This window comes from Nomascus leucogenys, chromosome 22a (assembly GCF_006542625.1).
Source record: "Nomascus leucogenys isolate Asia chromosome 22a, Asia_NLE_v1, whole genome shotgun sequence".
NCBI classification, from domain to species: domain Eukaryota; kingdom Metazoa; phylum Chordata; class Mammalia; order Primates; family Hylobatidae; genus Nomascus; species Nomascus leucogenys.
This window is the reverse complement of record NC_044402.1, coordinates 1,119,761-1,146,825: the sequence shown is the minus strand read 5'-3', so window position 1 is coordinate 1,146,825 and position 27,065 is coordinate 1,119,761. Positions and strand designations below refer to the sequence as shown.

General features: G+C 64.1%; 1 protein-coding gene across 2 annotated transcripts; it reads right to left on the bottom strand.

Annotated features, from left to right (window-relative positions):
* Nucleotides 1-641: 641 nt before the first annotated feature.
* Nucleotides 642-27,065, bottom strand: AKT1 (AKT serine/threonine kinase 1). 2 transcript variants are annotated; one of them, XM_030803694.1, is made up of 15 exons: nucleotides 26,799-27,065; nucleotides 24,446-24,623; nucleotides 23,917-24,041; nucleotides 11,563-11,691; nucleotides 8,003-8,114; nucleotides 6,890-7,037; nucleotides 6,314-6,445; nucleotides 6,176-6,241; nucleotides 5,180-5,248; nucleotides 4,720-4,845; nucleotides 4,517-4,645; nucleotides 4,141-4,355; nucleotides 3,629-3,716; nucleotides 2,035-2,137; nucleotides 642-1,708 (listed from the first exon to the last, which is right to left on the bottom strand). In XM_030803694.1, exons 3-15 carry the CDS (start codon nucleotides 23,960-23,962, stop codon nucleotides 1,629-1,631), a joined length of 1,443 nt encoding a protein of 480 aa, XP_030659554.1. In that variant the 5' UTR covers nucleotides 23,963-24,041; nucleotides 24,446-24,623; nucleotides 26,799-27,065; the 3' UTR covers nucleotides 642-1,628. The 2 variants fall into 2 exon arrangements, with proteins under 2 accessions (XP_030659554.1, XP_030659553.1); XM_030803693.1 differs by lacking the exon at nucleotides 24,446-24,623.

Below are 27,065 nucleotides of genomic sequence, written 5' to 3'. Positions count from 1 at the left end.
TGGCAGCACCGGCACATTCTGCAGGCTGTTCGGGCTCAGAGCTCAATGTAGTGCTCTTGGGGTAACCTGGGCCCCAGCCTATCCCCTCCCAACCCCTGCAGCCCCTCCTTCCGCTCTGTCCAGCTTCGAACAAGCCACTCTGTCAGGCCTCCCAGCCTTTCTTCCACCGTGGCCCAGGCCATGACCTTGGCCCCAACTCTGGGCCGTGCCCTTTCTGTCCTTCCTGGTGGTCTGTCTCTCATTCACTGTCCTACCCAGGGGAACAGCAGCTGGGGCTGGGGGGCAGATGGCCACGTGGTCCAATGGTCTCCCTCATGGCTGGGGTGAAGCTGGGTGGGGTCAAGGGAAGAAGAGGTGGATCCCAACGGAGGCAGGGCCAGCCAGGGCCTCCCATCTCCCTTCAGGCCAGGCCTCTGGAGATGGGGGAGGAACACCTTCCATGGGAGGCTGCAGACTCCCGCCTCAGCCCAGCACACAACCTGTCCCCAAACCTGCTGGGGTGGTGGTGCCCACCAGGAGGAGCTGGGGAGGACCAGCTGCTCTGAGGATGCTGGTTCCCTCCCAGGACTCCCCACTCCCTCCTGAAGCCCCCCCCTCTCCCTGGCCACCCACTCCTCCACCCAGCAAAGTGAGCCAAAAACTTGAAAAGCAACTTTTATTGAAGAATTTGGAGGGAAAGTTTCATATTATAATAGTAAAAATACTAAAGTTGAATGTTGTAAAAAAACGCCGTGGTGCAGCAGCAGCGGCAGCGTCTGGCCAGGAGGGCGTGGAGGGGCCCAGGGATGGCCACCCCCACAGGGAGTCAGGGAGGGCCTAGGGCGACAGTGGAAAGGTTAAGCGTCGAAAAGGTCAAGTGCTACCGTGGAGAGATCATCTGAGGGGAAGGCTCCCGGTGGGACAGTCACCAAGAACTGTGACACAGAAGGGGAAGGGGGAGGGCTTTCCTGTCACAAAGATTAAAAACCCCCAAAATGCATTTGAACAACATAATACACAGTAACAAATTTAAACCTTGCTCCTCTGTCCCACTGGGTAAACCCTGGCCCATCCCCCATCCCTGGTCCCATCCCAGGGGCCCAGCCTCCAATGATGTCCTCAGAGACACGGCTTTAGTGCTGGGGGGCTGCCGTGTGCCTGCCACCCCCAGGAGAGGGTGCCGGCCAGCATGCCATAGTGAGGTTGCATCTGGTGCCACCAGGCTGAACTGAGGCCCAGGGCCCCAGAGAGATGACAGATAGCTGGTGACAGACAGCCCAGGGCGGCTGGCTGACAGAGTGAGGGGACACATGGGCAGGACCTGCCCGGCCCCCCAACGCCACATTGCGCATAGCTGCAGAAGTCCTTAACATTTCCCTACGTGAATCGGATTGTTCTGAGGGCTGAGGCCACGTCCGGAGAACAAACTGGATGAAATAAATTAAAACCCGCAGGACAATTTTCTTCCCTACCCCGCTGCGGGGGAGGGTGCTGCCCACAGCACAAAAACGTCTTTCCATCTGGGCTCAGGATGACGGCGTGGCTTCTCTCAAATGCACCCGAGAAATAAAAACCATTAAATACAGATCATGGCACGAGGCCGCCTCTCCATCCCTCCAAGCTGTCGCCCAGCGCAGTCCACCGCCGCCTCAGGCCGTGCCGCTGGCCGAGTAGGAGAACTGGGGGAAGTGGGGCCTGCGCTCGCTGTCCACACACTCCATGCTGTCGTCTGTGGGTGTAGACAGCTCAGAGCCGGGCGCCCCCCCTCCCTGCCACCTCCACCCACCCACAGCTCCAGTAGGGAGCCAGCCTCTTAAAGCGCGGCCAGCACGCTGCCATACTGCCAGGAAACTGAGGCAGGGCCCCACAGATTGACACAGGGACCTGGGCCCTCAGAGCACTGCCTCCCACCCTGATCATTGGCACTCTCCAAAAGGAACCTTTTTAAATATTTAGATTTTAAAACATCTGAAGCCAAAAAAGCTGAACACTGCAGGCCTCTCTGAGTGTGGAGAGAAAAGGGAGTGGGCGGGGGCGGGCACAGTGGCCCCTCACCTTGGTCAGGTGGTGTGATGGTGATCATCTGGGCCGTGAACTCCTCATCAAAATACCTGGTGTCGGTCTCCGACGTGACCTGGGGCTTGAAGGGTGGGCTGAGCTGCAGAGGTGGGCAGACGGGACAGTCATGAGCTTCCCTCCCCACTCCCAGCACACCCTCAAGTGTGCTCAAGACCCTCAAAGCACCTGGATCTCCAAGGGGTCTCCAGGCAGGACTGATGTCAGAGAGCAACAAGCCACCAGCCCCCCACAGAGGCAGCTCTGGGAGGGAGAGACATGAGGGGTGCAGGAGCATGGAGACAACCCTCATCAGCTGAGACGCAAAGTTGCCCTCACAGCAGCCCCAGCAGGCGACAGGAGGTAGTGCAGCCCAGCTCTGAGAGACCCTCCCTGCTACCAGGAGGTGATGACTTTATTTTTCCTTTTTCTTTCTTGTTTCCTTATTTTTCTTATTGGTCTTCTTGTAAATTGGGAAAGAGGGAGACTGTGGAACAAGGTGCACGGGATGAGCCCACCCTGCCTCCATGGCTCAGGGACTACAGGACCACAGCCTGCTGGCATCTGGCTGCAGACAGGACTCTCAATGACCCAGGATCAAGGGGGACTGTAAGGTGATGTGCACACGTGAGGAGCTGCCAGAGAGCCCCTCAGGTCCCACAGTCAAGGACCCCCTCAAGCACTGCCCCACCCCAGAGTCTAGCCTGGGCACCAGCACTGTCCATTGTCAATTAGCAAGGTCTCTGGTCAAGGCTGGGCAGAGGTCGAGCGCTGCCCAGGCCCCCCATACCCTTGGAGGGCAGGGAAGGGCTGGAGAGTGGCAGGCCTCAAGGCAGGAACTGGGACCAGGGCCAGGGCACCCTGTGTTAATGGGAGGACAGGTGCCCAGCTGTGTCCCAGGGCTGCCCAGCCCGACCAGCTACACATGGCCTAGGACAGGCATTCAGGGGAGGGGCAGGCTGGGAACGGGGCAGAAGCACACCTGGTGACAGGGCACCCAGCACCTCAGAGTGCAAGCTTCCGAACCCAGCTGGCAGACCCCATCAGCCGGGGTGATGGCCAGGACTCCTAGGGTCCCTGAAAGATGAGCACCCAGGATGGCGACTCATGCAGAAACAGCTGCCTCCCTCCAGGGCAGACTCCCCCATGTGACAGAAAAGTAGGTGCTGTCCCCTGTCCCTGCACAGCCAGAAAGTAGGGCTGGGCTCTCCTTGTGGCAGAAGGGACTGAGGTCAAACAGGAGGAACTTGTAGAGACCAAGGGGCGGCACCTCTGGTCCACCACCAGCCAGCCTTCACTGCACAGCATCAAGGAAGGGACCCCCAAGGCTGGCACTCAGAGTGTGACACACCTCCGAGGGGAGGAGGAAATGAGGAGGACCAGGCCAGTTTCCTGGTGGAACCCGGCAGTGCCAGAGCCTCTGAGCACCAGGCACTGAGATTGGTGCAGCAAGGCCCTCCTTGTACCAGGACTGCAGCAGGCTCCCAAGGTGAGGGCAAGCGTGTGGGAAATCCGGCGAGCGTGCCACGTGCATGCGTGAGTGTGGATATGTGGGGAGCACGCATGCACGTGGATATGCGGGGAGCAGCCGCACCTTCTTCTCGTACACGTGCTGCCACACGATGCCGGCAAAGAAGCGATGCTGCATGATCTCCTTGGCGTCCTCGGAGCCCCCGCCAAGCCTGCAGGCAGGAAACAAGGCCGCAGTGTCGGCACCGCCACCTGCCCAGGCCCTGGGCTCAGGCCCCTTCCTCCTGTGATGTGGGCCTGCCAGACAGGAAGTTCTGGGGCCAGGGAGGGGAGCCGGTGGTGCAGCATCCCTGAGCAGCTGTGGGTAGCAAAGCACCCCAGAGCTTACGGCAGGGCAGGGGCTTCCTGAGTGGGTGTGTGGGGGCTGCAGGGTTGGGGACAGAGGCCCAACTGACCCCGGCCTGCCCGCCACTCTGCCTGGGCCTGAAGCTTTGGGGATCAGCCCCGGCCAAGTACATCAAGCTCTGGCTATCAGTGTAGTCTGGGAGGTGCCAGGACCACCTGACGCAGGGGCAGGTGCAGCCTGGGGATGAGGGGATGGAGGTGGAGCCTGTAGCCGGGATGGGCGGCCCTCACCTCTGCTTGGGGTCCTTCTTGAGCAGCCCCGAGAGCAAGGACTTGGCCTCAGGACCAAGTGTGCGCGGGAAGCGTATCTCCTCCATGAGGATGAGCTCAAAAAGCTTCTCATGGTCCTGGTTGTAGAAGGGCAGGCGGCCGCACATCATCTCGTACATGACCACACCCAGCCCCCACCAGTCCACTGCACGGCCGTAGTCATTGTCCTCCAGCACCTGCACGGGTGGCAGATGGGCAGGACTCGGCATCAAGACGTGTCCGGGACACTGCCGGGGGAGGTGTCGTGACGTGCTTGGGGCACAGAGAGGACACAGCATTGCGTGTGCTCGGGACGCGGGGACGCAGCAACGCGTATGCACGCAGGTGGGGCGCACACCTCGGGGGCCAGGTACTCGGGTGTGCCGCAAAAGGTCTTCATGGTGGCCCCGTCCTTGATCCCCTCCTTGCACAGCCCGAAGTCTGTGATCTTAATGTGCCCATCCTTGTCCAGCATGAGGTTCTCCAGCTAGGGGAAAGGTGGCCTCAGGTCAGTGCCGCCAGGCCCCCAGGGCCCTGCCCCCAGCCTGCCCACCAGCGCACCTTGAGGTCCCGGTACACCACGTTCTTCTCCGAGTGCAGGTAGTCCAGGGCTGACACGATCTCAGCGCCATAGAAGCGGGCCCGGTCCTCGGAGAACACACGCTCCCGGGACAGGTGGAAGAACAGCTGCGGGAGGCGCGACCTGAGGCACAGCCGTGGCTGGGGCCTCCGCCCCCACGGCCTGCAGGGCTGGGGTTTCTCAGACAGGGTCTCAGGGCATTGGGCACAGGGAAGGGACCAGCCCCAGAGGGCACGGGGGCCTGGAAAGTCTCAGAAGCCCTAACTCAGCAAGAACAAGTCACCCCACAGCAGGCAGCTGCCTGGGCAGGCATCACACCACCCACCCAGCAGGGAGCACCGTCTGGTGCCATGGAGAGTAGCCGAGGCTTCGGGAAGGACCAGCCCCACCGTGGACGGCCCACAGGCCGTGAAGTCCATCCCCCGCAGCCCCAGCCCCTACCTCGCCCCCGTTGGCGTACTCCATGACGAAGCAGAGGCGGTCGTGGGTCTGGAAAGAGTACTTCAGGGCCTGCAAGGAAGCGGAGCTGGAACTGCGGCCCCACAGGCAGGATGGCAGCCCCACACCACGCTGCTCAACACCACGCTGCCCGATACCACGCTGCTTGATACCACATCACCTGATACCACACTGCCCGTAGCCCCACACCACGCCGCCCGACACTACGCCGCCCCACACGCTGCCCCACACCACACTGCCCCCATGCCACGCTGCCCCCATGCCACGCTGCCCCACGCCACGCTGCCCCACGCCACGCTGCCTCATGCCGCGCCACCATCAGGCTGGGCCCCGGCAGCCCCTGAGGCGCCAAGGAGTGTTTGAAAGGTGAGCAAGGCGGCCTGGGCTCAGGTCCTCCAGGGCGAGTTGGGACCTCAGCAGGGGACAGTGCTCCCAGCACCAGGGCCCTGGCAAGGGGAGGACACACCCTCCCAAGTGAGACCCACCTTCCCGCCTTCCACCACAGGCGACTGCTCTTAAAGCAAAGGCCCCATCTGCAGGAGAATCGTCCCCAAACACAGTGACCTGGAACTATCCAAGTGGCTGGAGCCTGGCCCCCTTTACAGTAAATACCTCCTGGGCCGAGTCCCCAGAACAGGCTCCACAGGACAGAGCCCAGGCCTCAACGGAAGCCTGGCAGGCAGAGGCTGCAGGGCATGGGGAGCTGGGGCCTCCTGGAGCCTCGGCAGAGTGCAAGGAAGACCAGGGCCACCTGCCCCACCCACCTGCCCACATACGGGAGCGGCCAGCACAGCCCCCAGCCCACATTGGGCACCTCCACAGCCTGATCCTCCAAGGCAGGCCTGTCTCACCAGTGGCGGAGTGCATGGTGTGTAAAGCCCTCACGTGCCCAAGAAGACAGGACATCATCCCCTAGAGACAGCCCCAGGAGTCGCTACCTGGCCCCAGCCCTTCAGCCCCATCTGGGCTCCCACTCACCGTGAGGAAGGGGTGCCTGGAGTTCTGCAGGACGCGGTTCTCGGTGAGTGTGTGGGCCACTTCGTCCTGTAAGGCAGGGCTGGGTGAGCTGCCGTGCCACACCCTCGCCTCCACCCTGCCCCACCACCCCAGCCCCACCTTGGCCACGATGACTTCCTTCTTGAGGATCTTCATGGCGTAGTAGCGGCCTGTGGCCTTCTCCTTCACCAGGATCACCTTCCCGAAAGTGCCCTTGCCCAGCAGTTTCAGGTACTCAAACTCGTTCATGGTCTGAGGGCAGGCACCAGGGTCAGCATGTGGCGCTGCCACAGTGCCCAGCTGGTCGGCATGCGTGGGGTGACATGGGGGCCCCAGAGTCTTGGAGGCAGAGCCAGGAGAGGCGCCCGCTTCACACCTGGTGGCCTACTGGGCTCAGAGGGGAGTCCGGGCTTACAGGGAACACACGGCTGCAGCCCCAGCTCAGAGCATGGGGTTCGGGGAAGGGTGGGGTAACATTGCCCAAGCCTGACAGGGCTCAGCACCCCCAGTTTTCCTCTGACACAGGGAAGAGGAGCCACCTGGGAGGCAGCTGCGCCCCACACGGAAAACCGGCCTAGGTGGAGATGCCGTGGAGTGCTGAGTGTCTCCTGGGCCAAGCTGGGACCCCATGACCCACCCAGCCCTCCGCAGCCCCAGGCAGCCCCAGGCACAGGCAGAAGTGGGGACAGGCCTCACCACACGGTGCTTGGGCTTGGCCAGGGACACCTCCATCTCTTCAGCCCCTGAGTTGTCGCTGGGTGAGCCCGACCGGAAGTCCATCTCCTCCTCCTCCTGCTTCTTGAGGCCGTCGGCCACCGTCTGGATGGCAGTTGTCCACTCCTCCCTGCAGGAGGTCAGGTGAGGCTGCAGCCCTGCACCAGATCAGGAGCTCCACCCCACGGCTGTCACCCACCCGCCAGCCTCACAAGCATGGCCCCACAGCTGTCGGGGTCCCCAGAGACAGCCCTGAGGAGGCCACTACTTGACCTGGGCTGGCCACACACACTCAGGGTCAGGAAGCCCTCCTGGACGTGGGGGACACCCACGCTTAGCCCCCCAGCAGGGCTCTGTCCCCACGACCAGACTCCAACCCCCAGCAGGACTCAGGCCCCCAGCAGGACCCCGCCCCCCAGCAGGACCCCGCCGCCCAGCAGGACTCTGCCCCCCAGCAGGACCCCCGCCCCCCAGCAGGACCCCGCCCCCCAGCAGGACCCCGCCCCCCAGCAGGACCCCGCCGCCCAGCAGGACCCCCCCCCCCAGCAGGACCCCGCCCCCCAAGCAGGACTGGCCCTCTCCACCGGGTTTTTCTTTTTTTGAGAAGGAGTCTTGCTCTATCGCCCAGGCTGGAGTGCAGTGGTAAAATCTCGGCTCCTGCAGCCTCCGCCTCACGGGTTCAAGCGATTCTTGTGCCTCAGCCTCCCGAGTAGCTGGGATTACAGGTGTGCACCACCACACCCAGCTAAGTTTTATATTTTTAGTAGAGACGGGGGTTTCACCATGTTTGCCAGGCTAGTCTCAAACTCCTGGTCTCAAGTGATCCGTGCACCTCAGCCTCCCAAAGTGCCGAGATTATAGACGTGAGCCACTGCACCCAGTCTCTAGCCAGTTTTTATCTCCAGCCTCAGTTTCCCCACCCAAACCCCACAGGCAGGACTGAGCCAGTTTCCAAACCGGGCTCTGAGGAGGGCCTGGGAGCACTGGGGAGTGACAATGGCTACAGGCAGAGGTGCCAGCACTCCGCCATCCCCGTGTCCCTCCTAAGCGCTGGGGCTGCCCGAGCGCCTGGCCTGGCCACCACAGCCCACGTACCGCTCCTCGGGAGTCTCCACGTGGAAGGTGCGTTCGATGACAGTGGTCCACTGCAGGCAGCGGATGATGAAGGTGTTGGGCCGGGGCCGCTCCGTCTTCATCAGCTGGCACTCTGCGGGCAGGCAGAGCCTCTGTCTGCGTGCATCCCCCTGCCCCTCCCAGGGCCCTCGCCACAGCCGCCCCCCACACCAGCCAGCTCCCCTTGCATACCACCCACCAGGTCCTGGGAAGCCCCTTCTCTTCCTCTCTCCAAGCCTCAGTTTCTTGCCTCACAGAGTGGGGCTAGGACCCCTGTTCCAGCTCAGACACACTACTCTAAGTTGAGGCAGCCCCACAGGGCATCTGGCCCGGGGTCAGGTCAAACCCCCACCATCGTCCACTCCTACAGTCCTTCCTTCAGTCTCTGAGCCCCACCGTGTGCCAGGCCTCAGAGAGTGAGAGGTATGGAGAACCCACAGAGGGGCTGGCATGAGGAGGGCACCCCAGAAAGCAGCTTGTCCCACCTAGTGTAGAAATGTCCTGCTATTTTCCCAACCTCACCCTGAGTACCTGGGAAATACAGCCACCTGGGGCACACCCACACCTGGGGCGCACCCACACCTGGGGTACACCCACACCTGGGGCACACCCACACCTGGGCACAGCCACACCTGGGACACAGACACCTAGAACACAGCCACACCTGGAGCACACGCACACCTGGGCCAGCACACCTGGGGCACAGCCACACCTGGGGCACACCCACACCTGGGGCGCACCCACACCTGGGGACACCCACACCTGGGGCACACCCACACCTGGGCACAGCCACACCTGGGGCACACCCACACCTGGGGCACATGCACACCTGGGCACAGCCACACCTGGGGCACACCCACACCTGGGGCACAGCCACACCTGGGGCACACACACCTGGGGCACAGCCACACCTGGGGCGCACCCACACCTGGGGCACAGCCACACCTGGAGTACACAGACACCTAGAACACAGCCACACCTGGAGCACACGCACACCTGGGGCACACCACACCTGAGGCACAGCCACACCTGAGGCACAGCCACAACTGGGGCACACGCACACCTGGGGCACAGCCACACTGGAATACACAGACACCTAGAACACCGCCACATCTGGGGCACACAAACACCTGGGGCACAGCCACACCTGGGCACACGCACACCTGGGGAACACATACCTGGGGCACAGCCAAACCTACAGCACGTACACCCTGAGGGCTGTGGGAACGTGCGGGGCCCTGAGAGGTGTGAGTGGAGTGTGTAGCTGCTGGGGCTCCTTGGCAGGCTCTGGCCCAGCCTGTGCAAAGCAAGAGGCTGAGGGGCCAGTGGGGGGCCTCTGACATTCCAGCATCGAGGCCCTGGCAACCACAAGGGGGCCTGGCCAGGCAGCAAGGGAGCTGTCTTCCAGGCCTGGGGGCCAGGAGGGGGCTCGGGACCAGCCTGGTGGGGAGGGTGGCCTGTGTCAACACAGGCCAGAGAAGTGGAAACCGGTGTGAAGCCCCGGCATACCCACCTCCCACTGGCTCCTGGATGGTCCGATCTGCCCCAATATGCAATCCCCAGGGCCAGGGTCTCGAGCCCATTGCCCCGGAACCCTTCCCCGGAGAAAAGATCCTGGACAGAGGCCCAGCACAGCCCTTGGCCCCTGCCCAGCTCTGCTCCTCGGCCAGGCGCTCCAGGCCACCCACCTATGGCCTAATCTGAAGGCCCCAGCCTTGCCGGCTGCTCAGGCAACCCCTCCAGCTGGTACCCACCCGTGTGCCTCTCCAGAGCTCCCCACCTCCTTCCTTCCCGATGCCTCGGCCTGGCGAGCACACCCACAGCACCCGCCCCCAGCAAGGCCCTGTCCCAGGTGGGTACCCAGCCTCTCCAGGATCCCTGAAGCCCCCAGCCCCAACCGAGGAGACACTGGGGAGGGCGTGGGACAATTCACATTGAGTCTCCTGTGTGGTTACGAGGCTGTCAGGGGACAGCGCTGTCTGCCTTCTTGCTCTCCCCCCACCCCTGGGGTGCCCCACTCCTCAGGCTGCTGCTGGCCTGAGGCTGGAAGAGCCAGGGAAGGAGACCTCGGCTTACAGGAGCCAGGTCCTGGTAAACCCCACCCCAACCCCAGCCCCTCAGCCTAGGGCTTTGCAGGGCAAGGCCTCTGCCCCTCCCAACTAGAAGCTTCAGGGCAGGGTTTGCTGGCCACAGGCCACCTAGCAGCCAGGGTGCCAGACTGACCCCACCTCCCCTTAAACCTGCAGGCACCAAGGCTGGGAGTCCTTCCCTGTCCAGCCTGGGGATGGATTCCCTGCATTTAACCTCTTCCCAGACTCTGGACCAGAACCTGGGGGTCCATCGAGGTCAAGGGAGTCGGAGGACCCCAGGCCTCAAAGAAAGGAGGGCAGAGCTACTTGGAGGGGAGGGGCCAATGCAGCACGTGGGGATGGAACCTAGGGCCAGCCCTTGGTGGGCACCTCACTCTGCACCACAGACCTGCCTGAGACAGATCCCGGAGGCCTGCAGTTACCCAGCCCTGCCACATACAGATGGCCCACAACTGGGTCCTAATTAGCCACTCAGTCACACCTGCATGCCCAACCCGTGTCTCTGGCTGCCACATGCAGAGCTGGGCTCCAGGACAGAGACACAGAAAATGGGGACCATGCTGGGAGGCCGTGTCCCCAGCCTCCCACCTAGCAGGGCGCCTGGGTCTCCGTGCCAGGGTTCCCGTCTGACATGGGTAGGGTCGCACCTGCCCCTGCTACAGGTAGGGAATAAAGCCACAGCAGGGCGGAGCAGGGAGTGTCACATGTCTCTCATCTCTGTGGGATGCTCCAGCCAAGGTCCCCCGCTGGCCTTTCTGCACCTGCTCCTCCATGGGCAAGGAGGCAGCCTCGAAGAGGGGAAGCAAAGGCTCTGCCACGGGGAGCAGCACCAGCTCTTCCTCGAGTGATGGAGGCTTCGGAGCTAGAGACCCCCATGGACTCTTGCCCCCTCACCCAAGGGGCTTCCCAGGGAGAGGCCCTGATGGGTTCTATCTACCCCCCTTGGAGGAGGGGCCCCGGGTCAGCTGTCCACCCTGAGACTGGGCTCTGCTGCCACTTGTCTGGACCCTCCAGCTTCCAGAGCATGGGCACCAGGGAACTGCTCCAGGGTCAGCCAGCCTTGGGACTCGGCCCAGAGACCCCCACCTAGCCAGCCTCAGGACTCGGCTCGGAGACCCCTGCCCAGCCAGCCTCGGCCTCAGGACTCTGCCCAGAAACCCCTGCCCAGCCAGCCTCGGGACTTGGCCCAGAGACCCTCGCCTAGCCAGCCTCAGCCTTAGGACTCAGCCTGGAGACTCCCACCCAGCCAGCCTCAGCTTTGGGACTCAGCCCGGAGACCCCTGCCCAGCCAGCCTCGGGACTCGGCCCAGAGACCCCCGCCCAGCCAGTGCTCGTTGCTTGCCAGCCCAGGACACGGAGGCTCCACGGGACCCCCATCATGGGGCCTGGTGGGCAAAGAGGGCTCCAGCCAAACCCCAAATCTGCCTCCCGAGAGGCCAAGGGGACACTTACGTGCCACAGAGAAGTTGTTGAGGGGGGCCTCACGCTGGTCCACGTCCTGCGGCCGCTCCTTGTAGCCAATGAAGGTGCCATCATTCTTGAGGAGGAAGTAGCGTGGCCGCCAGGTCTTGATGTACTCCCCTACAGACGAGCGGGTGGTGAGAGCCACGCACACTCTACCCGTCAGACCCTCGCCAGGCAGCCAGGCAGCAACTGGGTGTGCCAGGACAGATGTGCCTGGGACGCCCGAGTCCCAGGGGGCAGGTGTGGTGTGGGAGCTGTTTCTCAGGGCCGGCGACAGAAACGGCCCTGGGTCAATGGGAAAGCCGACTCGCCCCACCACAGCGCCCTCTCAGAAGAGCCACCCCGAGCTGTGTCTGAAAACGGGCTGGGCCAGCTGGACGCAGGGGACGGAGTGCCATCCACAGGAGGCTGGGAAGAAGTCTGGGCCAGTCTGCACGGCCTTCCTGGAGCAGGCAGCACCAAACCAGCCAGTCCCCAGCAGGCACCAGCAGCAGCTCGGGCTCCAGCTATGGCCACAGTGGCTGCAGGGCTGAGCGTGTTCCCCAATCAACCAGGGTTGGCCAGGTGGCGACAGCAGGTGACAGTGGCATGTGTGGGCTGCCCAGCATGGCCGGCCCCCCGCCGCCGCCACCCGCCAAGAGGATGGAGCATGGTGTCTGCAGTTAGAGGTCAGCACCACTCAGACTGAGGGCCGGGCTCTCAGGACAGGACTGCCCACTGCCATGGGACCGCACTCCCTGTCTAGGGGCCTGGGGCACCGTCCTGGGGACTGCCAGTGAAGCCAGACACAGAGGTGGCCCAGCCAGCTGGGCAGGGGCCCCAGGGCACAGAGGGTGTCAAGTCCCCAGGCTGAGACCCACACTCAGGCCCTGCCGCGTCCCAGCCAGGGGTCATTCAGGTACATGGGAACGTTTTCCCTCAAGTTTCGCAGCATCAGCCGTACGCAGGCGTTCACACTTCAGAATCAGAGCAGCTGTCCTCGGTGATAGCCCAGCAAGTACCATTTTTCATACTGACACTCGGAAAAAAATGTTCCACTTACATTTTGCCAAGCAAGGAGTTTGAACAACAGGGAACTTACTAATTAGGCAACTGCTTCATCTGAGGGGCCACTGGGCAGGGGTTGGGGTCCCTGAGCTCTGGGGCCTGGGTTTTCCTGCCACACTGAGCCCCAGACAGGGACACCTGGAGGGATGTGGGGGACAAGCAACTGTCCCATCACCAGACCACCCGCCACCCAGTCCTGCTGGGCCTTCGCGGTGAGCCCAGACGCATCCAGCCCTCCCTAGTGCACAGGGAAGTCCCAGCAGAGCAGCAGCCCCAGGGGAGCTCAGCGGACATGGGTCATGGGCATCCCAGCAGGCATTCTACTTCCCAAGGAGCCACAGGCCAAGTTCTTTAACAGGTGAGCCACCAAGGCTCGACAAATGGCCACCCCCGGCCAGGTGACCTCTCCCTCCTACCGCAGCCCCAGCTGCCCGATGCCCTTCCCACCAGCACCACGGGGCGTGGTCTCCACAAGACCAGCCCTCTCTCTGCCCAAGCCAGGGCTGCTAGTGGAGGGTGAGGACACCCCAGCCAGCAGGGCCTGAGTGTGGGGAGAGGCTGTTGTCAGGTCTGGGGTGGACCAGGAAGGGGACAGCCACAGCCCACTCATAGCTGCCTGACACCTCTGGAGGATGGCCAACACCCAGTTGCAGGGAGGACGATCCAGGGCCCAGAATCTGCCCCTGTGCCCAAGAGCACTCATCAGGGGACCCCACCCACTCCGCAAGCCTTCCATGCCCCTGCCAGTGGGCTGCCGGGCAGGCGTGGTCCTGCCACCCTTGGGCGCCGGCTCCTGTCCCTGACCTGGGATCTCACACGCACACCCCCGAGTGTGCACACACACACACATACGTGCCACACAGCTCCACCCCACCTCCTAGGTCCCTTCCCCCAGCCACAGGGCCCCTGCAGGTGCAGGGGGCAGGCAGGGGCTCTCAGTGAGAGTAGAGCAGGCTCAAGGGGCTGCATGCAGCCCACCCCACCCGTCCCCCATCCTGGGCCACCCCGCCGCTTGCGCCCACCCGCCTGCGTGCCAGTCTGGAGCTGTCGGCCCCTGATGGAGTGCCTCCTATCCTGCCAGCTGCCACTCCCCGGGACGCTAACTGAGCGGGAAGACTGATGAGCGCCCAGGCCCGGCACCCCTGAAACCCATCCTGATCCACCAACTGCTGCCAGCCCCCACCGTGCCCAGCATGGCCCCGTGCTGCCCCCGAGCATGAAGCTCCCGTGCCCAGCCCCAGCCTTGCCCCTGACCCTGCTGCCACTCTACTCCTGCCCAGCCCTAGGTTCTGGGAGCTGCATCTGGGGGGTTCTGGGAGCTGGATCTGGGGGTGCAGGAGGGGCAGGCCCAGGGGCGGTGCTTACCAGGCGTGGGGGGGTTAGAGAGGACAGGTGCCCAGCCCCGAGCACTCCTGGGGAGTCCTGGGGTGAGCAGAGGCCCAAATGGGCCCTGGGCTTTCAGTGCCTTCCCCTCGCCTGGCCCCAGACCCAGGGAACAGATGGGGATCAGGGCCTGGCCCAGGAGACAGGTGTGAATGAAGGGGCCTCACTTGGCCTTTGTCTTCGGCAGCCTAGCCCAGCACACAGACCCCTCCAGGGGAGGAGCAGGATCCCCAGGGACCCGGGGTAGGTGGTCCAGAGACACACCGTTCTCTCTCTTCATCTCTCGCTAGAGGGTCAGCTAGAGGATCACTTGGGGGGTGCCAGCTGCAGCCAGGGCCGTGGCTTGCATCTTAGCGAGTTCAGCCCAGACAGGATGTTGGGTGGCAGCTGCCCAGACAGCAGATGCCCCAGGGCCCCATTATTCCCTGATCCAGGACTGGGGTGACACAGGACGGGGCAGGTGGAGGAGACAGCCACCCGGGGCCCAGCATCACTGTCCTCATGGCCACGGGACACCCGCAGGCCGGCACCTGCCTACTCCGGGTCCCTCAGGAGGGTGGGAGCACAGACACATCAGCCAGGGCTGCACCCCCAGACCCCTCACACAAAGAGACCAACCCACATGGAGTCTTCTCCTTCACTATCCTGAGGGTCCCCAGGGGAATGGGAACCTGTCATCCAGGACTTTCTTGAGTTCCCCACCCTGCTGTGGTCCTCAGATGCCCCCCACTCGAGGCAGGAGTAGAGTCCACTTGGAGAGTGGCCTCTCAGTCCCTGACACCCCAGGAAAAGTGCCCTGCACTGCTGGGGGGAACTGGCAGTAGGGATCTCGTCCTCCACACCAACCATGGGAAGCACCCGCCAGAGAGGGGCCTTCCACCTCCCCACCATCGGCCAGCTGGCGTCCCCCCCACCCCACCCCACTTACCCCCCCAGCCCCACCCCACTCCACCCCACCCACCTGCCTGCACAGCTGAGGGCACCAAACACAGAGTGGGCACAGACCCCCAGGTTGCCATGCCAGGCCCTCACTCCAGACGGGTACAGGCAGGCAACAAATGGGGAGCCCAGGACACGCCCCACCCCACACACAGCCAGAGTCATCTCCTGCCAGCAGCCACTCCCAAGGACAGTGGAGACCGCCCGGCATTCAGTCCGTAACTCTCACACCCCCGTGCTTGGCTCGAGAACCCCCAAGTCCTCAACCACTGCACATGCTTCAGACCTGGGACCTGGAGCAGGCAGGGTCCAGTTGCAACCCCGGCCTGGGCCTCAGGGTCTGGCAGCAAAGAGGGCTCAGTGCCCCTTCAGAAAGGTCAGCAAGTCCGGATGGGGGACCCCACACCACTGCCAGACGACCTGAGTGGGGGACCGAGTGGAGGACGGCACTGGGGACTGGTCCCCCCCCACTGCCCCATGGCGGGTTCCCTCGGCAGCGGGGGGGGACCCCGCTGCTGGTCCCACCCTCCTGCTGGTCCCGAGCAGTGGGAGGCAGCAGCTCCGGTCCCATCCTTCAGGGTTCTCTCAAGGCCAGCCCTGGGCCTGCTGGGAGCCACCCTGACCCTTAACCCTGTGGCACTGCACCTATCCAAGACCAGGTCCTGTGGAGCCACAAGGGAAGGGGCTCCTGTGCCTGAGGAAACCCATAACCCTCCCCACCAGCCAGCACATCCATGGCCCAGGGCTCCACTCATGGGAGGTGGCTGCCGTCGGTGGGGGGTAGGCAGTTGGCCAGACTCCTGTGCCCTGCCCGGGGGACAGTGGAAACCAGGCTCCCTCGACTCCTCCTACACCTCCTGGACCCCACACACCCCCAGCCCTGGTCCCTTTGGCATCCCGACGTCCCGGGTGGCCCTCCAGCAGGAGTGACCTTCCATCCCCAACCCTGCTCATCCCCAGGAAGGGGCTGGAGCACCCCCACGGAAAGAGGATTCCGTTCCAGAAGTCCTCCTGGGCCAAATACCGGGGTTCTGAGAGGAAGCTGCTCCTGCCTGGCCTCCCCCAACCCACACCACCACCACGGGGACCATACGGACAGTCACAGGCAGCCCACCCTCTCCACGCCTCGCACACATGTGTCCCAGGCCACACTGTGGGTCAGGCCCCCCAAAGCAGCACCCACTTAGACATGGGGGCCAGGACCCACGTGCCATGGGCAGGACTGGGTGGGCCCTTGAGGGCCAGCTGGTGGGCTCTCCACGTCCCAGGACTGACCACCTCCTGAGCCACCAGGTGTGTCAGCCCCTCTAGGCCACCACGTCCTCAGCTCCGTGAACATTCTCTCAAAGTCCCCAGTTCTCAGGAAACTGCTGGATAAACACTTCGCAGAGACGGTGGTGACAGCGGCTGGCAGGGTGCCAGGCGGCACCGAGCTGCTTCTCCACAGCGAAGTGAGCCCAGCAGGCCCTGGGAGCAGGCGCCAGCTGACAGCGGCCACCGTGGTCCCCACTGCCGACACATCCATCGCCCCGACAGCTGCCGGGGGCCCATTTACCTTCTCCAGCACATTGAGCAGACGGCTCCACTGACGGCAGCCCATGAGGGGCCCGCAACCCACCCTCCCCGCCTGCCAGGAGACCGCACAGCTCACCGCGAAGGGCTTGGCCTGCCAGGCCTCTGCCCGGGCCTGGGAGCACACACCCCTTTACCAGCAGCCCTCGAACCCTGTAAACAACGAGGCTGGGGTGGGGGCAGGGGAGGGGCCACACAACGGAGACCAGCTGACCCTGCTCAGCTGGAGCCCCCAAGTCTGTGGGTGAAATACATCCACTGCTCCTCCCAGCACAAGCCCTTCTGGGGGGCACAAGCGGCCAGTCTGCACAAGGAGAGGTGTCTGTTCCCGCCAGGCAGAGGGCTGGCGCTCCACCTGCCTGGGCCTCTCCCAGCCCAGGACCCATTCTGCTCTCCCAGAAAGCCCACTTGGCAGGCAGGGCTCATCATGCCCATCGGCTCCCTGGGGAAACTGAGACTTAGGGGAGGTGACCCTCAGAGGCAGATCATGACCAGAGACCTCAGGTCCTGCCGCCAAGGCAGGGGTTGTAACTTGACACAAATTGCAAATTCTTCACCTCCTTCTGCTCCACCATTGAGCAGGCCTCAGCCCGACACACACACACCGGGAGGAATATGGGTGTGGGCAGGGGGCACCACCATGACCCCATCCACCTCGCTGAGGCACAGCTGGAGGCACTGGGGCCCCTCTTCCTGCCACTCCAGGGCAGCACCTGGGTCTCAGCTTTCCATTCTCCTGGGGCTCTGCTGGGTGGGGTACTGGGCCTCCCTGGTGCTGCCCCTGGCAGACCACCTGGGCCTGGATGTCCTCCCCAACAGGCACTGCCCGTCACCCACCCCTCGGGCCGGCAAAGGCACCCCACCTGCCACACACGCATCCATCGCAGAGCCCAGCAGGAGCACATCCCAAGACCCTGTGGATCTGGCCCTGTCCCTGTCCCTGTCCCCCACCTCATTTTTGGTCTGCCCCAAGCAAGCCCCACCCATGCCAGGGCCCACCCTGCCTACTCAGGACCCCTGCAGATGAGGCTGCAGCCCCTCCCTGGCACCTCCTACTCTGCCCCCGCCCACTCTCCCCGTAACTTGCAGCAGGCTTTGCCAGGTGCCCTCCACCCAGTGGGTTCCCAGGGCCCTCACCCTCGATCCCTGCGTGGGAGGAGGCTGGGCATGGGGACGGCACACAGTGCCTGCTGCGAGGGAGGGCTGGCCACAGTGTCCCACGTGTAGACACTGCCCTCGGGAAAGGAAGTGGGCACGGGCACAGGCTCCTTCCGGGGCTCGGCCAGGGGCACGCAGCCATGCCCACGGCCCCTCCCTCCTCCCATCTCTCTTGGGCAGGGCCCCTGGTGATTGAAGGGCTCCAGTGCTGGCCTCTCAATCCCTGACACCCCAGGAAAAGTGCCCTGCATGGCTGGGGGGAACTGGAACCAGGCAGTAGGGACCTCGTCCTCCACACCGACCATGGGAAGCACCCGCCAGAGAGGGGCCTTCCACCTCCCCACCATCGGCCTGCTCTTGTTTCTGCCCCAACTTGGAGCTACGTGCTCCTCCTGATCCCCTGGCCTGCGGGGATACTGTGTCCCTGACCCCCCATGGCCTCACCCCACACCCCACCAAGCTTGTGCAGCTCAGCATCCCCACGCCCTACATCTGGCTGCTGTGCCCCTGGCCCCAGTCTGTGGGGAAGCCAGCCAGTCCCTGGCCAGCCGAAGGGCCTCTCTGCATTCTCCAGGTCCAGGGAGCAGCCACCTCCCCGCCAGCCCTGCCCAGGGGGTGTCTCCACCCCTGAGCTGGACAACCAGCTGAAGGCCTGGGCAGGTGGGCCCGCCAGGTTACAGGATATGGGTGGGGTCTGCGGTCACCGGGCCCGCCTGGGGGGGGTGTGAGCCCAAACACAGCACCCCAAGGATCCCACCCCAAAGCCCCCAACATTGGCAGCAGAGTCACCAATGAACTCCCAACCCCCTCAATTCCAGTGTTTCTGAAATCCAAACCTGTCACTCCTTAAGGTTCAAGGAAAACGCACCTAAAGGGCGGCATGGCAGGGAAGGGAACTCCCGCGGGGATGAGGAAGCGAGGGGCCTGGGGTTCGCCCAACAGCCCCATCCTGGCCTGGAGCCCCAGGGCCCTCTGCCAACCTGCCCGGGGCCCCTGGGGGAACATTCTCCTGAGGCCATGGGACTGGGCACAGTGGTCCAAGCAGACAGAAGCAGCAGGCATCTGCCCACCCAGGGTGGCCTGGGGAGCAGGCCCAGAGCCACAGCCGCCAGTCTCAGATATGGGAGGGCCCGAGGGCGGGGTGCTGGCCCCAAGCTGGGCCGGGTGTGCCCAGGCAGAGGGGATGCCAACAGGGGCCCCGCCAGTTCCCTCCGCTCAGCCTCCTGCAGGACTTCTAGGAACCCGGCCCGATGCAACCCAGCCAGGCTGCTCCGAGAGTGGAAGGTGTGCAGGGGTCTCAGCCCCAGCGCGGGAACTATTCCACCCACATTCTGTCCACTCTCCTGGGCCTCAGTTTCCCTTCCTGGAGTCCAGCCCCCCACAGGACATCCCTGCCCAGAGAGGGCCTGTGACCAAGAAACAGACAGGAAGAAGAGCTGTCCACTCAGGAGCCACCAGGCGTGGGGCTGAGGTCCAGGGCTGGGGCCGGCAGTGACCCCTCACCCCCACTCAAGGCCACCTCGGCTTCCTCTTTTGTTGTTTTTGAAGTGAGAATTCAACAAGCTCCCAAAACAGGAACCTCCCCAATGCTGGCGGCCTCCACCACAGCCGTGCCATGACCTCCACCAGACTGTGCCTCCTGCCCCTCTCCCGGGTAGGCCCAGGGCTGTTGGGACCCCCCCTCTCTGCCCAGCCCTCCCACCAGGAGCCAGCACACTTGCCTCCCAATCTCTGTCCCTGGCCTGCCCACGGGGGCCGTTCCAGACCCTCAGTGCTCCCCCAGGGGAGGCGGGGCTTGGCACTAACCAGCCCAGGGCCCGCGGGACTCACACTGAAGCCACCCAGATGCAGTCTGGGGTTGACCCTCACCTGACAGCCTGGGAAACTGAGGCCCAGGAGGCACAGGCAGCCCTGGCCTGGAGCCCAAAGGTTCCCACAGGCTGAGGGGGGAGTCTGCCGGCTCCCTCCCTCAGGGTCCTGCTGGGCCCCTCATCCTGGCGGGTAATGAGCAGCCTCCATTTGCACAAAACAATGAGCCCTGCGGGGCGCTCCGCAGCAGCTGCTCTCTGGAGTGGGCTTGGAGCCCCCACAGACCTTCTCAAGGGTGTTTACTCAGCAAAGCCAAGGCCTCCTCCAGCATGAAGGGGAGTGGGCTGTACCCTCTGAGGTCCCCCACCTCACGCAGGGACCCCAGGACCAGCTGGATGGCTGAGCAGCAGCTGGGGATGCAGTGAGGGTCTGTGTCACTCACCCACGCGAAGTAACACACTGGGGTAGAACCACTCTCTTCCTGCCTCGGTGCCCCCGCAGGGACAGCCAGTGCCAGGACCTCAAGGCAGGGAGAGGGGGTGGGAAGGAGGCCCAGCCTGGGCACCTGCTTGGGGTCAGAGACCAGCCTCCATACTCCCCACCGGGACGCCTGGGGCTAACTCAGCAGGAGTGGTGAGGGGGCTGCCCTGAGGCCTGGACTGGGGGGTCTATGCCAGGCATGGGCCTGCGGTGGGGCATGGCAAGGACTCAGATGTCCGGAGACTGGACCCTCCATGAGCTGCATGGACACATGGTCCCATGTCACCCAGGGCCGGCCAGGCACCCAGATCCGTGGCTTGGACACGCTGCCCACGCACACTCAGGAGCATCTGCCGCGTGGACCCATGCGCCACAGGCAGCTTCCCTCAATCCCCGCCCACTCGGGCTTGGCCTGCTGGGTCACAGCCTGCCGAAGGCAGCCAGGCCTGAGGCTCTTCCCCGGTCCCTCTCAGACAGCGACCAGCCTGAGGGAGTCCAGGTGGTGCCCCTGCGGCCGGCACCCACTCCTGGCCTAGGCCCAGCCATTTCTCGAGAGCCCAGAGCGCCTCATCCTGGGTCCCAGCATCCCGGCCACCCGGCTCGGCCCTCTCCTGACTCACTTGGTCCAGCCAAGTAGACGGGGGGGGGACACTCAAGAAGACAGCCGCGAGTGGACAAGGACAGGCCCCAGGCCGGGGCTGCACCAGGGCAGCTCTCCACGGGGCTAGGCTGCAGCCAGGCTGGTGCACGGCCCCAGGAGCACTGGGGTAGCGGGCAAGGTGAGCAAGCTACTGGGGGAAAGTACCTCAAAAGAGCCGCATGGCCTCTGGCCAAAGCCTGGCACGGAGCTGTCAAAGGAAGGAAAACTGCAGGCTGGAGGCCGAGTTCAGCCAGACCTGCACCCTGGCCCGGGGCTGTTTTCAAAATTGTCAACCTTCAAAAATCAGGAGACTTCACACAACAGAACAAATCTTTGAAAATGCAAACGTCTGAGCAACGCTGAGCCCACCGGGCCACCGATGGCCAGAGCTGAGCTGTGGCTGCTTATCCAGTGAGACAGCCGCAACAGTAGGGGACATCTGGCCCCCTGTCCCTGTAGGCCCCACCAGCCTCTTCACTAGCTCCTGCCCTTAACAGCCTAAGCTCACCCTCCAGGAACCCTCTCCCTGTTAGATGTGGAGTCCCAGAGGCCTCGCCTGGGTCCAGCCACTGGTCCACACAGGCCTGCAGCCGGAACTCCTGTGTCCCCATGCCCAGTCCCTTCTGTCCCTGACTCAGAGCACACATATCAGAACAACAGAAAGCAGCCTGGGCCACTTCCCAGAGATGACGCTCACCTCCCAAGGAGCAGGAGCCTGGGCCTGGGTCTGCAGACACTGCCACCCCACCCCTCACACACAGGGCATACCCATCCCCTCTCATCTCGATGACCACATCACCCTAGAAGGCACCATCATGCCATGTGTGGCCAGCCCAAGTAGCCGTGGTGGGATTGTCACCTGGGGGTTCAGCTGAGAACCAAAGTGCCCCAGGCCATGGCCGTGGGGAGTTCTGGCAAAGGGGACAGGTGCGGGCCAGCCTCCAGGACAGCACCCTCACCTGCAGGAGGAAGGAAGGGCGGGGAGTGGCACAGGGCGTCTGCAAGGGGCTGCGGCCGGGCCTGGAGGACAGTCCCTGCGTCCCTCCCTCCCCACTCCCAGCCAGGCCTGAGCACTGTGAAGCAGGGGTGGGGTCAGCCCAGCACAGCCCTGCTAGGGACAGGAAGGCAGCTGGTACTTCCAACCAGTGTTGCAGGTGGGGCTGGCCCTGCCAGCAGGGTGGCAGAGCACATCTGCAAAACACAGGGGACCCCGCGGACAGGAGTGCGGAAATGTGGCAGGCCCTGGAGGACAGGCTTTCCTCTGCAAGCAGGGGCCGGCCGTGCGGGTGGACGCCCACCTGCTCTCGGCAACAAGAGGGACTATGTGTGCCAAGGGCATATGTCATATCCATGCCACCTCCCATCCTCAGCGCCCACTACACTGGGGATGGAGGAGGAAGAGCCGGGGGTAGAGGTACAGGACCCTCTCTCCTGGCCTGAGGCTAGGGGCCAGGCGACAGAGCCCGGAAGCTGCTGAGGCTGGCTGGACCCCAACTCTGGGCCCCCCACAAGCCATTCTCCACTCCACCAGCTCTCTCTCCCACCACCGCTCCCTGGTGTAGATGGGGAAACTGAGGCCCAACGAGCTCAATGAACTTGCCCTTGGAAAGGGACATGGTGATGGAGTGGCTAACCAGGGTTCAAACTCAGCTCTCTGGAGGCCCCACTGGGCCAGATGTCCTGTCCCTGCCGGGCCCCTCCTGAAGGCACGACAGCAGCAGCAACCTGAAAATCACCCTGGCCTCGGGGGAGCACTCCTGCCTGGGCCCAGCTGGCTGATGGGTGCCCCAGTAACTGGGGCCTGGGCCCCTGGGCAGTCAAGGACCTGGCATCTCCTGGGTCAGCCCTAAATCCAACAGTCTATCAACAAACAAACATTTGCCGAGGATAAAGCAGCAGCAGCCCCAGGCAGCAGACTGTGTGTGACACAGAGAGGAACAGGGCCAGGGTCAGGGCGGGGTCCCCTGACACCAAAGAAGGCTGCGAGGTGAGGTGACAGAGCACCTCCAGGCACAGGTGGCAGGACTCCTGGGGAACAAGCAGGGGACAGCACATGGGGAGGGGCTGGAAAAGGCAGGATGGGGCAGGAGGCCTTCGGGGGAAGCTGGGCCAGAAGCTCCCCAAGGACCACAGGCCTCTGCAGCCTCCTCGTCTTCATCTCGAGGCCCCGCGTGCCATCACTGGTAGCTGCCCACTCGAACGCTCCAAACACACAGCCAGCCACACCCCTGATCCGCCAGCATCTCATCTCGGTCACTCCTGCACCCCACCCCCAGGCTCCTGTGGTCCCTCAGGCCTGCTCTTCTGTGAGCTCCTATACATCCCACAATGCCCCATCTTGTGACACCCACTTTTGCCACACCTCCCTGTCTGCTCCAGCTGTGTTCGGGGTCTTCCCACTACCAGATGTGAAACCCATCTGCTAGAGGGTGTACGTAAAGCGGGGGTGCTGCTGGCATGAGATCACTAGAACTTAGGAGGGAACAAATCTGGAAAAAGAAGTCAGGAGAGGGCGGACCGATTCCACCTGGGGCAAAAGAGAGTGACTGGGCCAGAGGACCTGGACCTGAACAGAAAGCCCACCCCAGCAGGACAGAGGAGACAAACAGCCACCCAGCTTCCACCGCACCCCCGTGAGCAATGGAGGGTGGGTGAGGCAGAAGGGCCTGCGCAGGGTTGGAAGGGGTGGGGCTGTGTCCCCAGCTCCCATCCCACCCAGCTGCTGGCCAGGCCCCTCGGGCAGCACCCCCTCCATAGGCTGCAGGGCCAAATGAGTGAGGAGGGGGACACAGGGGCTGGGGACCTCGGCTCAGCCAGCTCTGCAGCTCCAAGGCAAACATGCCCTGTGCCCAGGCGGTATGGATTCCCCCCACCCCCAAAGCTCAGGCCTGAAGCAGGCACCAGGCCAAGCCAAGCAGCCCTGCCCTGCCCTCAGGAGCCCTTGGGCAGTGCCCTGGGCTGCCAGTGTGCCAGACCCTGGAACAGCCCAGTGTCCTCGCCACCTTCCAGGAAAGCCAGGAGAGAGGCTGGCAGCAGCTCCCCCGCCTGCCAGGGCCCACACCAGGAAGCCACTCAGATGGCCGGCCCTGCACGGGGCCTCATCCTCCCGGCCTCCATGAGGCCGTGCCCTCCATGCCATGGGAAGACATGGGGCCCCAGACACTCACCCTCCGCCAGCCCAGGAGCCCCAGGGAGGGCAGCCTCTCCCACCCAGCAGGGCACTGGCAGTGAGTGCCTGGGCACCGGCACTCACAGACCCTGGGGCTAGCCCCGTCCCTCCCTCCCCAAGCCCAGCCCCGGCAGCGGGTACTAACCTCGTTTGTGCAGCCAGCCCTCCTTCACAATAGCCACGTCGCTCATGGTGCCCGAGGCTCCGGCGACCCTCACGTGCTCCTCTCAGGCTGGCGCTCCCCGAGCCCAGCTGGCCTGGCCACAGCCTCTGGGAGAAGCAAAGGAAGCTGAGTGTGAGGCCATGCCCGGCTAACGGCAGCTCCTCGCCCCGGGTGAGCCAGAGACCCACTGCACATGCCTGGGGGCTCCACCCGCACCTGCCTTCCCAGGTGGGCTGCCATCCCTCTAGGCTCTCTGACCCCCATCTGCCGGCCTGCCTTACCTCTCCCCAAAACACTCACGGCTGCCAAGTGTAAAATCCATGTAATTGAACACAGTTCCCTGGACCTGGGCCTCTCCCCGTTCTAGGCTTAGAGCCCCCAGCCCCTGCCACCACCACCCCCAACAGCCAGGCCCTGAGAGCTGCTGCCTTGCTCACCTCCCCATTCCCACCTCCCCCAGCCTTTGGACAAATCACCCCCATCCCCAAAAGGCCTTCCCAGCCTCCCTAACCTGATGCACCAGCTGACAGGTTGCCTCCTCCAGGCAGCCCCTTTGACTTCTTTGACCCAGGCTGGCTCGGTCTCCCCTAAGCCCCTGGTGACAGATGGCCCCATTTGCTCTCCCTGTCCATGGTGTTCCTACCCGTGGATCCTGGGACAGGGCACAGGGCTCCTCCCTGCTCCCCAGACTAGGAAAGCAAAGAAATTCAAACATGAAGAAGACAGGACCAGGATGCGGGCCACTGGCGCAAATGGGAGTCCGGAGCCCTCCAGGACAAGCCCAAAAACCTCCTGGGAGAAACCCCAGGCCCCTCCTAAACCACAGCGCCCCTGCCGGTCTGAATCTGGTTCATTCATTTGGCCAACATGTACCGGGCGTCTCAGGTTTTGCCAGGCCCAGTGCTGGGCGCTGGAGACAAAGAGAGGTTCAGACGAGTCCGTCAGTGAGGAGCACCCAGTCCAGGGTGGTTACAGACCCGTAATTACAGCAGTCAGGAGGCAGCAAGTAAGTGGGGGAGCACTGGACAGGCCCCCGCCCTGCAGTGGCCCACCAGCCAACCCTCACCTGAGCACACTTTATCCATTGATCCTGCATGGCTTCCTTATTTCCCCTCTAATGGATGAACTCCTAGGCATCCCTCAAAATCCAGTTCCCACATCACCAACTCCAGTCATCCCAAGAAAGAGCACTTGGCATGCTCTTCCTGTGAGCAGTCCTCGGCTACCCTTCCAGATGGGCCTTCCTGAAGGGAGGAGGGTCCTCTCTGGGACCTCCAGGCCAGGCAGAGACCCCTGGCGACCTCTGGGGAGTGGATGCCAACATGGGTCTTTCCACAGCCAGCCTAGATGCTCTCCCGCCAGGCCACCTTTCTGGCCTCCTGAGGCAAGGGCTGGACCCCCACAGAGGGTTGCTTTGCACTGATTGTCTTAAGCTACATTTAGAATGGCAGGAAGGCCCATTGCCTTGTGTCTAATGCCAGGACAGGGAATACCACACCTTGCCCAAAGAGGGAAATGCCCCAAGTACTCAGCAGGATGGAAAGCAGGCCAGACTCGAGGAAGGCACCGCAGGGCAGGGCTCCGAGCTGCGAGCACGCCTCAGGCACAGGGGGCTCTGACAACACTGAGTGGGCGTGGCCTGGAAGCAGAAGGCTGGACTCAAAGACCTCTGGACGTCCCCCCACCCCCACACGGGCCTGAGCCCCTCCAAGGCCTGCTGCTGACAGAGTCAGACAGCTGTCCAGAGCCATGTGTAAAAATACATCTGTGCACACACGGGGTGGTGTACGTCTGCACAGAAACGTATACACCAGGCCAGCACAGGGCTGCCTGTGGGGGCGGAGGGACCCCAACTTCCCACAGCCTCTGTACCTGCCGCCTGCCTTTACCATAAGCACATATTCTTGCTACTATTATTATTTAAGTCACAACTTAAAAAAAAGAATACTCTGTGTTTCAAAAGGGCTCCTCCATCTGCCTCCAGAACCCTGGTGTATGAGAAGTCTACACAGCTCCGGGGAGAGGGAACCGGACCCCACCAATGCACGCCGCCCTTTGCTTGGATGAGGGACTCAAAGCAGTCAAGAAGTGGCCACCTGGAGCAAGGCCGAGAGACCCAGGAGTGAATGTGGGGGCGGCCTCTGGCCACAGAGCAGGGGCCCAAGCCCACCCGCTCACCACAGCAGCACTCAGAGGCCGTCCCGACAGGACCAAGCTCGCTAGCGCCCCAGGATACTCAATCTAAGGGGCAAGCCCCAGCTGCCCTCCAAGCCTTGGCCTCTGGGATGGGCGGGCAGGACCTCCAGGGCCCACCCAAGACAGGAAGCAGTTCCGGGGCCCAGGAGGGTCACAGTCCTTTGTGGCTAGCCTGGGTACCCCGCCACCACGTACAACTTTTTGTCCGTGGGAAATGAAGTCTCCTTCCGGGGCCCTCCCACAAACTTGAAGGCCGGCCGCGGCGAGTCTTTCTCCAACCCCGGGGCACCTACGCCGGCTGCCTCGCTGGCCCAGCGCCCGGGGAGCCCCACGGCCCGCAGGGGCACCCCGAGCCCCAGCTCCAGGCCCGGCAGCGTCCCTTCTTCCGGGCCCCGGCCTCGCCCGGCGGAGCGGCCTCCCCAAGGTCATGAGCGAGGCTGGGGCCGGCAGCCTGCACCCCCGGCGCCCGGCGTGGGGCCGCCCTCCCTTGGCCGGGCCCGCGCGCCCCGCGCCCTCCCCGCCCAGGCCCGCTCGGCCACTTCCTGCTCCCGCTCCTCCATTCTGGCGGCGCCGCGGCTCGCGCACTGGCCCGACCGGCCGCGAACAAAGCGGCCCGGCCCGCGAGGAGGAAATCCAGGCCCGGGCGGCCACGGCGGGCGGGGACTCACCGGGCCGCCGCGTCCGGGCGCGAGCGCGGGCCTAGCCGGGCCGCGGCCTCCGGCGCCCGCCGCTCCGCATCCCCGCGGGCCGGCGCTGGGCGGGGCCGGGTTGGAGGCCGCGGCGGGCGGGGGCGCTGCTCGGGGCCGGGCCTCGCGTGCCGCCGCCGCTCGGTGCCCGGTGCCCAGCGCTCGGTGCTTGGCCGCCTGCTCCCGTCCTTCGGGCCGCGCTGGCTGCGCTGGGCCAGCCGCCTGCCGCGCTCGGTCCTGCCGCCGCCG

What these genes read in the sequence shown, in the direction of transcription:
- AKT1 (XM_030803694.1), bottom strand. Translation starts at nt 23,962, where the DNA reads ATGAGCGACGTGGCTATTGTGAAGGAGGGCTGGCTGCACAAACGAG. An exon ending in GGGCTGGCTGCACAAACGAG is followed by an intron (nt 11,692 to 23,916) that starts GTTAGTACCCGC and finishes GCTCGTCTGTAG; the next exon opens with GGGAGTACATCAAGACCTGG. An exon ending in AGCACGTGTACGAGAAGAAG is followed by an intron (nt 2,138 to 3,628) that starts GTGCGGCTGCTC and finishes CCACCTCTGCAG; the next exon opens with CTCAGCCCACCCTTCAAGCC.